This window comes from Physeter macrocephalus, chromosome 5, assembly GCF_002837175.3.
Source record: "Physeter macrocephalus isolate SW-GA chromosome 5, ASM283717v5, whole genome shotgun sequence".
NCBI classification, from domain to species: Eukaryota; Metazoa; Chordata; class Mammalia; order Artiodactyla; family Physeteridae; genus Physeter; species Physeter macrocephalus.
Window position 1 is genome coordinate 38,437,890 of NC_041218.1, and position 15,939 is coordinate 38,453,828.

At 35.5% G+C, this 15,939-nt stretch overlaps 1 protein-coding gene across 4 annotated transcripts in view; it reads left to right on the forward strand.

The window, feature by feature from the left end:
- DOCK4 (dedicator of cytokinesis 4) overlaps positions 1-15,939 on the forward strand; it is a 499,472-nt gene that overhangs the window by 421,255 nt on the left and 62,278 nt on the right. For all 4 annotated transcript variants that reach the window (XM_024128243.3, XM_028489854.2, XM_028489855.2 and 1 more), the window contains 5 exons: positions 1,066-1,141; positions 3,063-3,163; positions 3,895-3,953; positions 12,878-13,026; positions 14,989-15,074. In XM_024128243.3, coding sequence (XP_023984011.1) covers positions 1,066-1,141; positions 3,063-3,163; positions 3,895-3,953; positions 12,878-13,026; positions 14,989-15,074 — 471 coding nt within the window. The remainder of the gene's footprint in view (positions 1-1,065; positions 1,142-3,062; positions 3,164-3,894; positions 3,954-12,877; positions 13,027-14,988; positions 15,075-15,939) is intronic.

Consider the following 15,939-nt stretch of genomic DNA (forward strand, 5'->3'; position numbering starts at 1 on the left):
GTGAGGTTGGTGGGGGTGTTTTGTTTTGTTTCATGTTGTTTTACCTATAGGGTCAGACAGCTATATCCTTCAGTTACAAATCCCGTAATGAGAGCTGGGGTCTCATCACATCACAAGCACTTCCTTATGCATGCATCTTAAAAAAGGCCAAGAGGTTTTAAATATCAATCATTTATATGTTGGTGCTTGGTTTTGGGTGGTTTGGGGAGTGACCTATCTTGTTTCAATATAATGCTATATCTAACATTAAATGAACCAATTGGAAATACGTTCAATTTTGAATATATACTCTTGTAGCTGTAAAAAGGAGCAGATTTTGAACAAATTGGATAACTCAAGAGTTAACCAAGAATACTCACCAAATCTTCCTTTTTTAATCTCCCTAACAAAATACATATGACTATATACGCCCCCTCTGACAGGCTTTCCCTAATTTCTCCAGCTCAGAGATGCCCCATTCTCTAAATTGCTGTAACACTCACTGTCAGTTTCACATAGCTTAGTACTGGGTTATAGACAATTTCACAGTCTGTAGTGGCTTCTTTAGTGGCAATCTTGTCACCATGAGAGAAGGAATCTGACTTCCATAGCTCTTACATGCCCCCTAACACCTTAAACGGGAGAGAGCAGGAGAAGAGCTCTAATAAATACTCAATATGGTCTGTCGTTTTATCCTATCCATTTCATCTTTGGGCTCCATCCCTTTTTCTGTATTTTTTAAAAGTCTGACTTTCTTCCATGTTAATAAAATATAGAATATTATAGGTTTATTAAATCATTTTTGCTTTGGAAATTTACAAATTACAAAACATGAAGATATTAATATAATTCTGAGTCATATGAATTCATCGATTTTTCTGCATATCATTTCAGTGATGGATTTCTTTTCCTTCTTTTTTTTCCTGGGCATCTGTTCTCTTTTTTATTTCAAATATGAATTATCTAATATTGTTCCACAGGCTTACTGAAGGTTTTCTTCTGTCTTAGTTACTTTATTCTTGCCTGATAAATGATTTTCACTAACATGATGTTTCCAACTTAAAATGTATTCTCTTTTGTCACTAGCGTTATTATTACAACAGTTCTGTACCTGTCAGATGCACTTCGTAAGAACTTCTTAAATGAAAACTTTGATTATAAGGTGAGTATCCATTTAGATGACTATCCTACTTGGGCTAAAAGGTTTCACACTGTCCCTCAGGAAATTACCTCAAGTATTTTCTTTCTCTTAGTAGTAGAGAAATAAAGTTATTCTGTCTACCTCAAATTAATCTTGGGCCATATTAGTTTCAATTATGAATAATGTTAGAAGAGTTTTTCATTATATTTTTGAACAAGTTACATCTATAAATATGTTTATCAACCTGGTGGAAATCATAGTGCTTAAGAGGAGAGAAAGTTCTTTATTGTTACTGTAAATTTTAATTCTTATTCTTTTTGATCCCCATGCATGCATGACAAAAAGAACTTAGAGCATAATGTTTTTAAGACATCTTTTAAAATAGAGTTTATATGAAGAATGTATTTACAAAGTAAACCCTTTACTTCCTTTACTTCTTTCTTCCCATTTTTTAGAATGAATTCGTAAAAAGAAATAAAAAATGAAAGATTAGTAAGATTCTTTAAGACAGATCTCTGTGTAAGTCTGCAATGTAATGTGATATGCCTGGGTCTCTAAGAATTCTCGATACACCATTTTTAAAATGGGAAATGATAAATAAAAATGGGCAGTGCCTATCCTGGTTTCCCTTCTTAGTGGTGTCTTATTTTTTTACATCTTTGTTTCTTATTCTTTTAAAAATAGCCTCTTTTATATTAAACATTTAATAAAATATCCTCATCAGGTAACTAGGAAATACAAAAAGTACAATAGAAACCGGTGAAATTTTAATGGTTCCATAATATGTCTTTATACTTTACAATAATCAAAGTATCAAAATTTCATAATCACAGTGCTACTTTTTAATATTCAAGTTGTTTCTACTGTTTTATTCTTATAAATTACTCTTTTTATGTGTATTCTTACAGAATAAAAGTTGGCATATATTCCTAGTTATTTCTTTGGATAAATATTTGTAAGTGAAAATATTGTTAAAGACTGTACCAATTATATTTGATTGCCTATATGTACACCAACACTAGAAGAGACAATTTTGGGGGGCAATTTGATAAAGGGAACAATTTTTTTTGCTTTAATTTACATTTCTTACTAGTTATGTTATTAATTATTTATTAGTTATTAACTAGTTTTTAGTATTGAATAATTATTGACTAAAATTCATATTTTGTAAAGAATATGTTCTTGATTTTTGTTCATTATTTTGCTTGGAGTGTGATATTCTTTTTTATTTGTGAGAGCTCTTTATGTATAAAAGATATTAACTCTTTATAATGTTTCTCCTATTTATCTTTAATTTTACATGGTGTCAGTAGAAAAGTAGTTTCCTTCCATGATGTCCTCCATGTTTTTGGTTAGGTTTATTTTGGGGAATTTTATTCTGATCTCTTTCTGATGCTGTTTTTGGTATAAGAGAACTTAGAAGATTTGTCTTGGTAGGGAATGTTTATATACTCTCTGAATTTAAAGCAATTAGCATATCCAAAAGTGTGTACGTATCTTTTTTTTTCAGTTCTACATGAAAAGGGGTTCCAAAAATGAAATCACACAGGAATAAAGTAATCCAACTTATACCTCAGCCTCCTTGGAGACACTCAGACATGTTATAAGAGAAACAAAACATCTGCCATTTAGCATGTACCAGAGAGCTCATGAAACTTGGGATACATCATTGAAGCAATACAAAAATAGATAGTATTTATTTAGTTAGTTTACTTCTTTGTTATAGAAAATTTTACACATATATAAAAGTAAAGAGTATAGTATGATGAGTCCCTCATGTACCCATACCCAGCTTCAACTATTACCAACTCATGGCCAATCTTATTGCAGCTATACCCCCCATTCACTTACCACTTTTGAAGCAAATCCAAGATATCATGTCACTTCACCTGTAAATATTTTTGTAACCCCATAGTATTTAAATATCTCATTCTCGTTTTAGATCTGGGATTCCTACTTTTACCTTGCAGTCATTTTTATAAACCAGTTGTGTCTGCAGTTAGAGATGTTTACACCTTCCAAAAAGAAAAAGGTGTTAGAAAAGTAAGTACCAGTGTATAATCGGGTAAGAATATGAGGCAAATAAAATGTGGTGCCTTTTAAAGAGTATTTTAGTTCAAATGATTCATAAATCAGATCTCCATAACTAGAAATCATAGTAGAGAGGCATTGACCAAGAGGACAACAAGCAATCCTTTCTGGAAATTTCACTATTTTGAACTTATTTAAACATTTTTGTCCTCAATCTTTCAGGATTCAAAATTACCATAGAAGTGAAAAATTATGAGACAAATCTGTTTTACTAAAGGATTTATATGAGGATTTGAATTAGAGGCATCAAGACATGTACATTGTACAAAGTTCCAGTTATAAAATGAATAAGTCATGGGGATGGTGGGTACAGCATGGATACAACATGGTGACTATAGTTAGTAATACTGTATTACATAGTTGAAAGTAGCTAGGAGAGTGAATCTTGAAAGTTTTCATCAAAAGAAAAAAAACTTGTAACTAGTTATGCTGATGCATATTAACTGGACTTATTGTGGTGACCATTTTGCAATATATAGATATTCAAATTGTTACATTATACACCTAAAACCAATATGACGTTATATCAGTTATACCTCAATGAAAAGTCACCTGCATTAAACATCTTCAATGAAAAACATATTTCCTTTTAATTCAGAATGAAAGATTGTGTCCTAAAGAGACACAGATAACTTCTTTGTTCTGGAGTCTTTTTAACAGGTTTGATTTTTGTTCTATTTCAGGTATGGTGACATGCGGGTAACCATGGGTTGTGAAATTTTCAGCATGTGGCAGAACCTAGGTGAGTGATGAAAAAGAAGCACCTCGATTTTTAGCTTATCACTGTCCTTTTAAGTGAACAAATGAAGAAGGACAATTTACCAATGACAGCATTTGAAACCAAATGTCTAAATCAATAGAGAAATCTATAGAGAGTAATTGACACTTTGGCATTGAATAAGGTTACAATTAATTCTGTAAATTGGTGTCTGTCTGAAAAATCACCTTTCTTTCGTGTGTTTCATTATTACTGAATGACAAATTTTATAATCTAACATTGTTCCAATAATACATGCTATTCTAGCAATGAGCTAACCTTTCAGAGTTTGGAATTGTAGCAACTCAAAATTTCTAGAACTCTGAATTGAGGCTCTGAATGACAGTAAATTTAGAATAAACTTTATGAAATATTGACTTGAGCATCTGTACTCTTAGAAACTTAAAAACCAATGACCTATATCATGAAGAGTATAGCCAAAGGATTTTAAAGCATCTGCAGTTGCTAAGAAACAATTAGATCCAATTGTGTTAATCTGCCACAGCAGATAGAGCATATTATCTAGCAAATTGGTTGTGTAGAAAAGAATAATATTTAGAAGATAAATTGTTTTAAAATCTCATTGGCATAGGGTTTCTTTAAAGTCATAACTTATTTAATTTGGTATGTTAACTATGCAAATTTATAGTATTCATTTGCTGTTACTGCATTGTAATTCCTCCTTATGATTTATTAAAGCGATGGACCTATTTGAATTGAATATATAATGACCTGAAAGTATTATATCTTTTCTCTTGGGCTCATCCAAGCACAACTTGGAGATGGCAGGATTTGTTTTCTGTAAGTGAAAATAGAACCATTATCATTTTACTTCAATTCATGTTACAGAGTGATTTTTGACCAGGATATCCCTCAAATGTACAATATATACAAGGCAATTTGAGGAAGCCTTGTTATATATAACTGAGCCCAGTGTTCAATGCTTGCTGATAATTTCAGGGAAAAAAAAGCAAGTTAGCATCTTGAAAGTAACCTCCAACTATCTAAAACCAGCCAGAAGAAGCCCATGAGGTGTCTTTAGATTCAGCTCAAAAATAACATCAGTTTGTCTTATTTGAAGAACACTCCTCTCAGTCTTCATGTTTCATTGATTCTTTGTGTGTTTGTTTTTCAAAAACAGATCAAGACCCTTGGAATGTCCCTATTGCATTTGGCATTAATTTAGCAAAGCGTTTTCCAAAGAATGCTACATTGAAATGCTGTTGTGGTTTAGGCTCTTGTTGGAGCTCAAATGATAAGACCAGGACAGATTCGTTTAAGTTAACCTAATGTTAGAAAACATGGCAGGTTAACCTCTTCTAGATAAATCTCAGCATTGCCATGTATGGTTATTTCCGCATAAATCTTTCTTCAAGCCGGCATACCTGTTCCCTTAGGCCCATGACCCATGTCTCGCTGAATAAAGCTGGCACCTTTTGTCTCACTAAAGATGTCGTATACTTCATGAACTCTTCTCTATTTTGTCTTTAACAAAAATATTTCTACCCCTCTGGGTTTTATGTTATGTCTTAGTTTTCCTCAGAAATCTAGAGAATGTGAAAAATCTCTGGAGCATACTGGTCCCCGTAACACGTCATGAGGTCAGTGCTCTTAGAACAGTGATACTCAGTAGACAGCATTACCTGGAAGCTTGTTAAGAAATGCAAACTCTCTAACTCCTCCCCAGACCCACTGGAATAGAATCTCTGAGAATCTCTGAGATGGGCAGAGCAGTCTGAGTTTTTACAAGTTCTACAGGTGATTCTTATGCACTTGGCTAAAGATTAAAAGATTAAAAGGCACTGCTTTAGACAACGCTCTCCCCTTTCTTTGTTTTTCCAGCCCTAAAGGCTAGCTCTAGCGCTGTATTAGAAAAGACTTATTATACTCAAGTACAGATTCCCAGAATGACATAGTTCAAGGATAGGGTGAGTGTACATTTTCACTTCATTCCTTGGTTTCTGCATTATTTCCCTAGAGTTGCGGTCTGAGACTTCCAAAACATCAGGTGAATTTTAAAGGTCATTGCTTCTATCCAACAACTGGAATTGGAGAATGTTTAGAAATGTTAAAACCTCTTTTCCAACATATCATTTTATGATAATAAAAATTAAGTATTCAGGGTATTTTGACACCCTTGTAGAGCTTAAGTCAGCTTGTTACTTAAGAATATCAAAATACATTAGTTATAATTTGGTTTACCTATAAATATATCATATTGAGTATTTTGAATGCTAAAGGAAAATTTATTCAGATAATTATAGTTTTTCATTTTTAATGGGACAGGCCGATAGATTCATTTTAACATAATTCATAAAGCACTGGCCATGTGCAAGTTATTTTGAGGGATATAAGAAAAAATGGTCCATGCCTGTTAAAAGCTTAGTTTTTAAATCTGATATTTTAAACTTTTTGTCCAGTTTATGTGGAGCAGTAAAAAGCTTGATAAAGACATATTCACCATGTTTTCATAAAGCAAGTAAACTGTTATGATTTCATAATTTAAAATCCTCAATAGTTTTTAGTAGATACAAAAAGCACTAAGTTTTGGAAAATAAATTCAGTAGAGAAAATGCCCAGAGTCACTAAATACACAGTTACTTGAAACTTTCCAGTTGGTCTAATTTAGAAACACAAATTTTACTGGACAATATATGGAAATCAGATTTTGGTCATTGGTGTTTACCTCAGAAGTGTGGAAACTCTTCCATATGCTAGAAATAAGTTAGTTTTTGCATTCTGCTGAGGACAAGGAAAAAGGGGGCATACATAATTTAGGGACTAGTCTACTTTTAAACATAAAGTGGTTTTTTTTGATACAACATGTATATCAAGAGTTCACATATCATCGATACTTAATATAAATATTGTACTATACATACAAGTTTGCACACAGAAATGTATAGACAAAACATAAAGCTTTAGGATTTTCAAATCTGATCATTATAGCTCCTAGATTTACCTGTGAGCAGTGGTTCATATGGTAATTCTGTTTTTAAGTTTTGAGGAATCACCATATTGTTTTCCATAACAACTGCACCATTTTCCATTCCTACTAACAGGGCACAGGGTTCCAGTTTCTCCACATCCTTGCCAGCACTTATGTCCTGGTTTTTTTGTTTGTTCTCATCTCGTTTTGTTTTGTTTTTTTAATAGTAGCCTCCCTAATGGCTGTGAGGTGGTATCTCATTGTGGTTTTGATAAAACGATTTATTTTAGAAGAGTAAAACAAATAGTGATAAGTGAACACCTTTTCTTAGGTGTGTTATTCCTCAGTATTTTCAATTTATTAGTTGAAGGACTAAAAAATATTCTGTTGCAGTGGGAGGGGAGTGGAGGATAAAATACCTAGGAATAAATTTAACCAGAGGTGAAAGATGTGTACACTGAAAACAGTAAGACATTGTTGAAAGAAATTGAAGGTGGCACAAAGAAATGGAAAATTATCCCATGCTCATGGAAGAATTAACATTGTTAGGATGTCCATATTACCTAAAGCAATCTACAGATTCATTGCAATCTCTATCAAAATCCCAATGACATTTTTCACAGAAATAGAACAAACAATCCTAAAATTTGTATGGAACCACAAAAGACCCTGAATAGCCAAAATAATCCTAAGAAAAAAGAACAAAGCTGGAGGTAGCACACCCCCTGATTTCAAATTAAACTAGAAAGCAATAGTAATCAAAACAGCAAGGTATTGGCATAAAAACAGAAACGCAGATCAATGGAACAGGACCGAGAACCCAGACGTAAACCCACACATATATGGACAATTAATTTACTATAAAAGAGCAAAGAACATAAATGGATAAACTACAGTCTCTAATAAATGGTGCTGGGTAAACTGGACAGCAAAAGAATGAAACTAGACCACCATCTTATACCATACACAAAAATTAACTAAAAATGGATTAAAGACTTGAATGTAAGACCTGAAACAATAGAATTCTGAGAAAAAAACATAGACAGTACCCTCTTTGACATCAGTCTTAGCAATATCTTCCTGGATATGTCTACTTAGGCAAGGGAAACAAAAGCAAAAATAAACAAATGGGACTACATAAAACTAAAAAGTGTCTGCACAGCAAAAGAAACAATCAACAGAACAAAAAGACAACCTACCAAATGGGAGAAGATATTTGCAAGTCATACATCCAATAACGGGTTAATGTCCGAATATATAAATAACTCATACAACACAACAACAACAACAAAAAACAATTAAACAATGGGCAGAGGATCTGAATAGACATCTTTCTCAAGGAAGATATGCAGATGGCCAACAGGCACATGAAAAGATGTTCAGCATCCCTAATTATTGGGGAAATTCCTATCAAAACCACAATGAGCTATCACCTTACTCCCATTAGAATGGCTGTCATCAAAAAGACAAGAAATAGCAGTGCTGGACAGGATGCAAAGGAAAGGGAATGCTCATATACTGTTGGTGGGAATGTAAATCGGTGCAGCCACTATGGAAAATAGTATGGAGATTGCTCAAAAAATTAAGATTAGATCTACCATATAACCTAGCAATGCTACTCCTGGGTATTTATCCAAAGAATACCAAAAAAAAAAAAAAAAAACCCCACTAATTTGAGAAGATATATGCACCCCTGTGTTCATTACAGCATTATTTACAATAGCCAGTATGGAGTTCTCTCAAAAAACTAAACATAGAAGTACCGTATGACCCAGCAATTCCACTCCTGGGTATATATATCTAAAAAAAACAAAAACACTAATTCAAAAAGATACGTGCTACCCAGTGTTCATAACAGCATTATTTACAATAGCCAAGATATGGAAACAACCTAAGTGTCCATCAAAAGATGAATGGATCAAGAAGGTGCTGTGTGTACATACAATGGAATACTACTCTGTCATAAGAAAGGTGAAATCTTGCCATTTGTGACAACCTTGAGGGTATTATGCTAAGTGAAATAAGTCAGACCATGACGAATACCATATCATTTCATTATGCAGAATATTAAAAGTAAATAAATGAACAAACAAAATGAAACAAAAACAAACACATAGACACAGAGAATGGATTAATGGTTACCAGAGGGGAAGAGAGGTTGGGGAGGGTGAAATGGGTAAAGGGAGTCAACTGTATGGTGATGAATGCAAACTAAACTTCTGGTGGTGAGCATGCTGTAGCATATACAGAAGTCAAAATATAATGTTGTACACCCAAAATTCATATAATGTTATAAACCACTGTTACCTCAATAAAAAACGAGAGGGGGGAAGGCATGAATTTTCTCCCCCAAATTTATATGTTTGTACCTATACTTGCAAGGTTAGTCTACAAAGAAAGAGGTTATTCTTTACTGCTGTGTCCCACCTTTGCCATTCATCATGCTGCAAGGTTAAGTTTTTTCTTTCTATTTTTAGTTAAACTAACATTCTTACTAAATATAAAGTGGGCTTCTCTTCCACATTTGCAAACACAGTGTCTTGTAACTGCTGTAGAAAAATCAATACTTCCCTAACAGGCTGCTCTGTGTGAATAAATATACAACAGCCCAAGTAGCAGGTGCCCTAAATACTTCAAAACAAGACCATGTGGCTGACAATTAGAGATGGGAAAAGTATACTAAATCTGTGATTTAAAAAGAAATAATCTAAATGAAGTTTATTTTACCATTGCTATACATAGCTCAAGATTTTGCTTTGTGGATTGGATAAGAGTAAAATTTTCTATGGTGGAAGGCTTGTACGGGTTGCACAGATTCTTTGTTCCCAAACTGTTTTCAGTGAAGAAGGCTAGCATTATACATTCCTGCACAATGATTTAAATGTGGGTATGGCTTCTCTACTGTCCTAGAATATCAGGCTAAAAAATAGAGCGTATGAATTTTGTTTGCATTATGATTGAAACAAGCCAACTGTAAATGACGTGTTTTAAGACAATCAGGAAAATCTTAATATAGGCTGGTTTTAGATTAATTTGAGGAATTACTGTTTGCCTTTTTTGAAGGTGTGATAAAGGCACTGTGATTCTTTATTTATAAAATGACCTACCTGTTAAAGATGCTTACTGATGTTTGTACAAGTAGAATGTTACGATGTCTCTGACTTGGTTTAAAATTTCCCAGGGGAAAAAGATAGTTGGGTTGATAGGTGAAACAAGATTAGCAATAACATGTTGATAATTATTGAAGCTAGATGATGGGTATGTGGGGATTTATTTTACTAATCTTTGTAATTTTGTGTACATTTGAGATTTTTCATAGTAAAAAATTTTTAAAAGAAGAAAATCACATTGTAAAATGTCTATAAATGGAAGACACTTTTTAAAAAGAGATTCAAGAATACTCAGTGAAATAGTGGTAAATAAAATAAGTGCATGCTAATGATGTTCTTTGTTAGAGAGGTCAAAGGATGCCAGACTCAGGAAAGATTAAAAACAAAGATCCGTAATGTAATGGCTCTGAATCTCATTCCACCACTGCAGGTGTAGGAGGACTATCCGAGCTGGCAGGAATTTTCATTTTATTTTGTATTTGCTGCTTCTCTCATCCCCCTTTCCCCACGCACACCCAAAAGGTATGCAAAAGCTTGGTGTCTTACACAGTGTCAAAGCAGCAGGGAGGTCCTCCTCGTTATTAGTCACATGCCAAGATGGCCCTTGTCCTGAGTACAGAGTGCCTTCAGTCTGTGGCTCTGTGGGAGAACAGCATCTGTGGCTAGACTTTGAAGCCCTGCAGCCATCTCCTGGGGCAGAGTCACAAAACAGGTGTAAGGCTCGTTAATCTCAGGACTTGCTAGCCTTCATCTCTGCAGGAATCTCCTTCCCTTTTTCTCTTTCTTCCCCTCACTTGCCAGGACATCTTGAATAAGCAGTGAGTGGGTTTAGGCTTTTCCAATTGACACGAAGAGTAATTGAGTTCAGGTTGCTTCTGCTTTCTGCCCTGACAAAAATAACTATGGAAAGGAATTGCAAATGCTGGCTGCTAGTTACCTGCTTGAAATGTGTATGTTGGGAGGATGGGGGAGATACAGGGAGAAGACCTATGAATTGATGTTTCTGTATATTCTGCCACAGTGAGTTTGTTGGTCTTGAAAGTATTGATTCTTTTGGAGGAAAATATACAAGGGTAGGCTTAAGGAAGTTTCTTTTTTTTCTAAATCTGTTTATTTTATTTTATTTTTTATATCTTTTGATGAATAAGAAGGAAGTGTTCTTGCTCTGATGAGGAAAACTAGGTAGTCCCTTGGGAAAGATAAAATATTACCTGGGTCAAAAAAAAAGGTAAGAAAGCAGGAAGAATTACAAGCCAGCTTCTTCCTCGCACGTAATGGTTGTGTATTAGTGACTTAGAGATGATAAGAAACAATGAAGTTACTTTTGATGCAACATCAGAAAAAGAGGAAAGGACCATGTGACTGCAGTGATGTAAAGTAAAGGGACTTTCAGATAGAGAGGGGCCTGCCAATTGTGTCCTATTGTCATCCCATATTGAGAAAAAGAGATGCGGGCCACATTCTGAAGACGTCTGAAATATCCCAGCGCACTTCCAGTCACAAAACACAGCGACTTCACAAACACCCACTTGGGTTTGCCCATCTCTGACCCTCATCCCTCATTTTTCTCCTCTTTCCAGATTCTTTCCTTCATATTCTCCTTCCTTTTACAACCAACCCCTCTAAAGTCAATATAAATGTAAACTGTATGTTTGCACCCTGGATTTATGTATGTCCAAGTCTGTGGCCACCTTAATGCCTTCTAGGACAAAAACAAAATAGAGAAAATGATAATTAACGTGAAGATATATAACTCCGAAATTGGCAAATAACTCTGAACAGCGTGATTGTGTGTATGTATTCAACACTTACTACAAAAGATCAAAGGTAGGAAAGAAGAAGAAAGAAAGAAATGATGCTCTTTCATGAAGCCAGCTCTCTTCTGCTCAGCTTCTGAGCTCATTCTTTGGGTTTTCAGTGGGTGCTTTCAGTATCATATGCTTTCATCCATGATATGAAACGTTATACATGTAATGTACATACATGTAATGTACATGGTACATTTTCCAGAGCATGCAGTTTTATTATTATAAAAACAGAAATTCTGAGATTTAACATGGATGACTAGGATAATGGACTGAACTCAACACTCATATGCTAGACAAAATCATCCACGGCCAGCCCACCCTCCACCTTCCTTTCCTCTGAATTATCGATACCATACCTTTGAGCACTTGCTAAACAGCATTTTGAGCTCACTATTATCACATTGTAGTCTTTTCAGAAAATTGTTCTATTTTTTGTTTGCGCCAACATTTAAATGTTTATTTAGGCTGTATGTTTATTATATAAAAAAGCAAGAAAATTGTATAATACAGATAGGAACCACCTTTTTTCGTATATAAAAATCACCAGTAATATCATCACCCAGAGATAACCACTGTGGTTAGTATTAGGGGATATAATCTTCTAGACTATTATATATATTTTCATTTTAAATGAAAGATGTACCTGTGCATACTGTATACTACCTTGCTTTTTCAGTTAATTATATTGAAAAACTTCATCTGTGTTATTCTTCTTCAACCTCATTTTTAATGATTGCATAAGAATTTTAATGTGTGAATGTACAATAGTATACATAACCAATTCCCAATGATTTATGTAATGTTTAATTGTATCTTATGGCTTTTGTTAAACTGTGAAAAGGGTAAATCCCTAGTTTTTTAATTAAAAATAATGAAGAAATATTAACATATGGAAATTTACTGTTTATATATCTGTTTAGGGGAATATTTTCTTGCTTGAGGAGACAACTGGAATTGAATGTATTCTTGTGACGACAGTTTTAAACAAACTGTATAATACTGATTTTCTGAAATCTTATTAAAACTAAATATACTGACACATAAATATTGTATTCAATTTAGGAGAACACAAGCTTCATTTCATCCCTGCCCTGATTGGCCCCTTCCTGGAAGTGACCTTGATACCCCAGCCAGATCTCCGGAACGTCATGATTCCTATTTTTCACGATATGATGGACTGGGAGCAGAGGCGAAGTGGCAATTTTAAACAGGTGGGCGGATGTGCTCCTCGGAGCAGTTGGAAGAGTGTCAGTTCTCTCTGAGCATCTCTGAGCCACTGCGTTCAACTCCGAGTTGCAGAATGAGCACCGAACCAGATCTCAGCCTGGGCTGCCTACTCCCAAGCTGCGTAGCCTCGGACACCTCTCTGGTACTGTGTTTCACCGGGTCTCCGAGAAGCCCTAAAAAAACATTTCATTCCCTTTCAGCTAAAAAATCCTGTGATTTCCTAGGTCAGTGTTTAAGAACTGGCAGAGACTTTATTTGCTCCCAGCTGGACACAACACAGAGGAATCAGAAGATTAATGATTCTTAAAATCATTGACCTCTCAGTTGTCTGCACATTGTGTTTGGTGAATGGCTTAGCTTTGAACATTTGAGGCACAGTATGTTTTATTGCTCTTTGCTTGAAGCACTGAGAATTAATTTAAAGGGAAAAACAGTAGAAATTGTTGTAAAGGAAATTCTGAGGAGATGAGCCTAACATTTCTCTCTTTTTTTTTTTTTTTTTTGTGGTACGCGGGCCTCCCTCTGCTGCGGCCTCTCCCGTTGCGGAGCACAGGCTCCGGACGCGCAGGCTCGCTGTGGCCTCTCCCGTTGCGGAGCACAGGCTCCGGACGCACAGGCTCAGCGGTCATGGCTCACGGGCCCAGCCGCTCCGCGGCATGTGGGATCCTCCCAGACCGGGGCGCGAACCCGGTTCCCCCGCATCGGCAGGCGGACGCGCAACCACTGCGCCACCAGGGAAGCCCCCTAACATTTCTCTTTGACATAGGATCTAATAGCTCTGCTCCAGTTTTGGAAAGACAGACGTTCTTATTCCAAAACCAGTTCTCATAGCAGAAATCAACTGCTTTTGCCATGCCAAGTCACTCCTATTGGAGACAGCAGACCTACTATCTCTTCACACAGTCATTGCACTCACCTATGTGCACTCTCCTGTGTGAAGGATCCTTCTTGCTTCTCCAGATGAAGGCCTTCTCAAGTCTTAGAAATGATTGTCAACTGTACAAGCAAGCTGAGTGCATACATAGGACCCTCCTGTTGCCAGAAGCATGGCATTTCATCTGTATCAATCTCTACATTTATTTTCAAGAAAGCTAATACATGAATGAAAGGCTATTTAAAAATTGTATTGGGGAAGACCCACTTTTCTTCCCTTTTCTCTTTATCCCCTTATTGAGATTTGATTCAAAGGGAATAATTGTGTTTAGTCCCTTGACAAAGTCAAATATCCCTCCCTACCCCTAGTTGTTTAACTCTGTGGCCAGGCAGAGATTCTTCATTTTCTGTCTCCTCTGTTGCCTCCGACAGATGAGGGATATTTATTTCTGCCTTCCTGATACTGAAGTCCTAAAGGATTTATGTTCTTGAGAATATAAATGTTTTGACTACAGTTTTCAGGAAATATGTCCTTTCTCTCTCATGCTGCCTATTGCTGACTTAGAATATGTCTATGGATCTACCATCTGTACATGGTTAGGACAAATTCTCAACTTTAGCAAAGATTTAGTGCAACCTCGAGCTGTTTTGAGAAAGAAAATAGATACAACACACATCAAAGATTTAAATGAATGTTTGTGGATATGGTAGTTTGCTGATGTTCTTATATATATCATGATTAAAAAAAAAAATGAGACTTGCCAGTTTTTACAGCTCCTAAATAAAGAATTCAAACATTTAAGCTGGGCTGCAGGCACTTGTGTTTGAATCAACAAATAGAAGTCTTTGGCGACAGCACATGCTACCCTACCGGGAGTTTGAAGTATGTTCCTGCATCTGAATTGGCCCCCTAGAATTCCAAGGGGGTGTCTCCTGTTAACCACAGCTGATAATGTCGCTTTCACAAAATTTACTGTGGCTTTTTCCTGTGCAGAAATAAATATGTTTCAATATGCCTAGAAAATCCTACTTGTGAAAGGGAGGAAAGAGAGTAACATTTGGGTCTGTTTCAGGTGGAAGCCAAGCTCATTGACAAACTGGACAGCCTGATGTCAGAAGGCAAAGGTGATGAAACATACCGTGAGCTCTTCAACAGTATGTGAGTAACATGTTTATCTCAAGTGGATTCTGTTCCGGGGATTTGGTGTCAGTGCTAAGCAGCTGAGAGCTACAAAGACAGCTTGGGTCTCACAGGAGTGCTTTGTCTTTGTGGAGTGTGAAATAAAGGATAATTGCTTAACTGGCGAATGGATCTTGTTATGTTGGTGATTAGACATATCTCCTTGTATTAATCTCTGATTAGGGCAGGTCACAAGCGTTATATAACAAATTCCACTCTTTTCATGCCTAATAATTTTTAAACTGGGGCTGCAAGACAATGATTTTAAATAGGGTCAAGAGTGGGAGAGGAAAATACACAATAGTGGTGTGATTGTCGTGTTTGTGCCCAGTGCTTTCCGAAGCGAGATATCCTTGGTTGATTTGCTGTTGGGAAAATTAACCTCGTTTGTATCTGTTCGTCAACAATTGATTTAATTCATCGATACTTATTGCTCATTCAGCATTATTAATTTCTTCCAAAATGTTTCTTATTAGAATATCACAGAAGCAAGTCGTCTTTAGTAAATTATGTGATTAGGATTTGTATGGAGGATAGAGAAATAATATTGCAAGGAGACTTTGAGGTTGTCTTACTAAGGAAAGAATGTGATCACTATCATAAGATGAAGTGCTTGTACCAAGTATTCATCCACTGTGTGAAATGGCCAGAGAGGATACATAAGAAGGTTCTAGTGCTTTAGGATTTTAATTCTAGCACTTGTTTCCTCTACAGCTTTCTATGGATCTTTGTCATTTTCAAACCTTTTATACTTATGAAGTGTTTCTTTTTGAAGGAAGAACCAGTTCATTGTGCTTGGGAAATGTTTGCAGTTCTCTCATAAGTGCAAAAACAATTTAGCAAT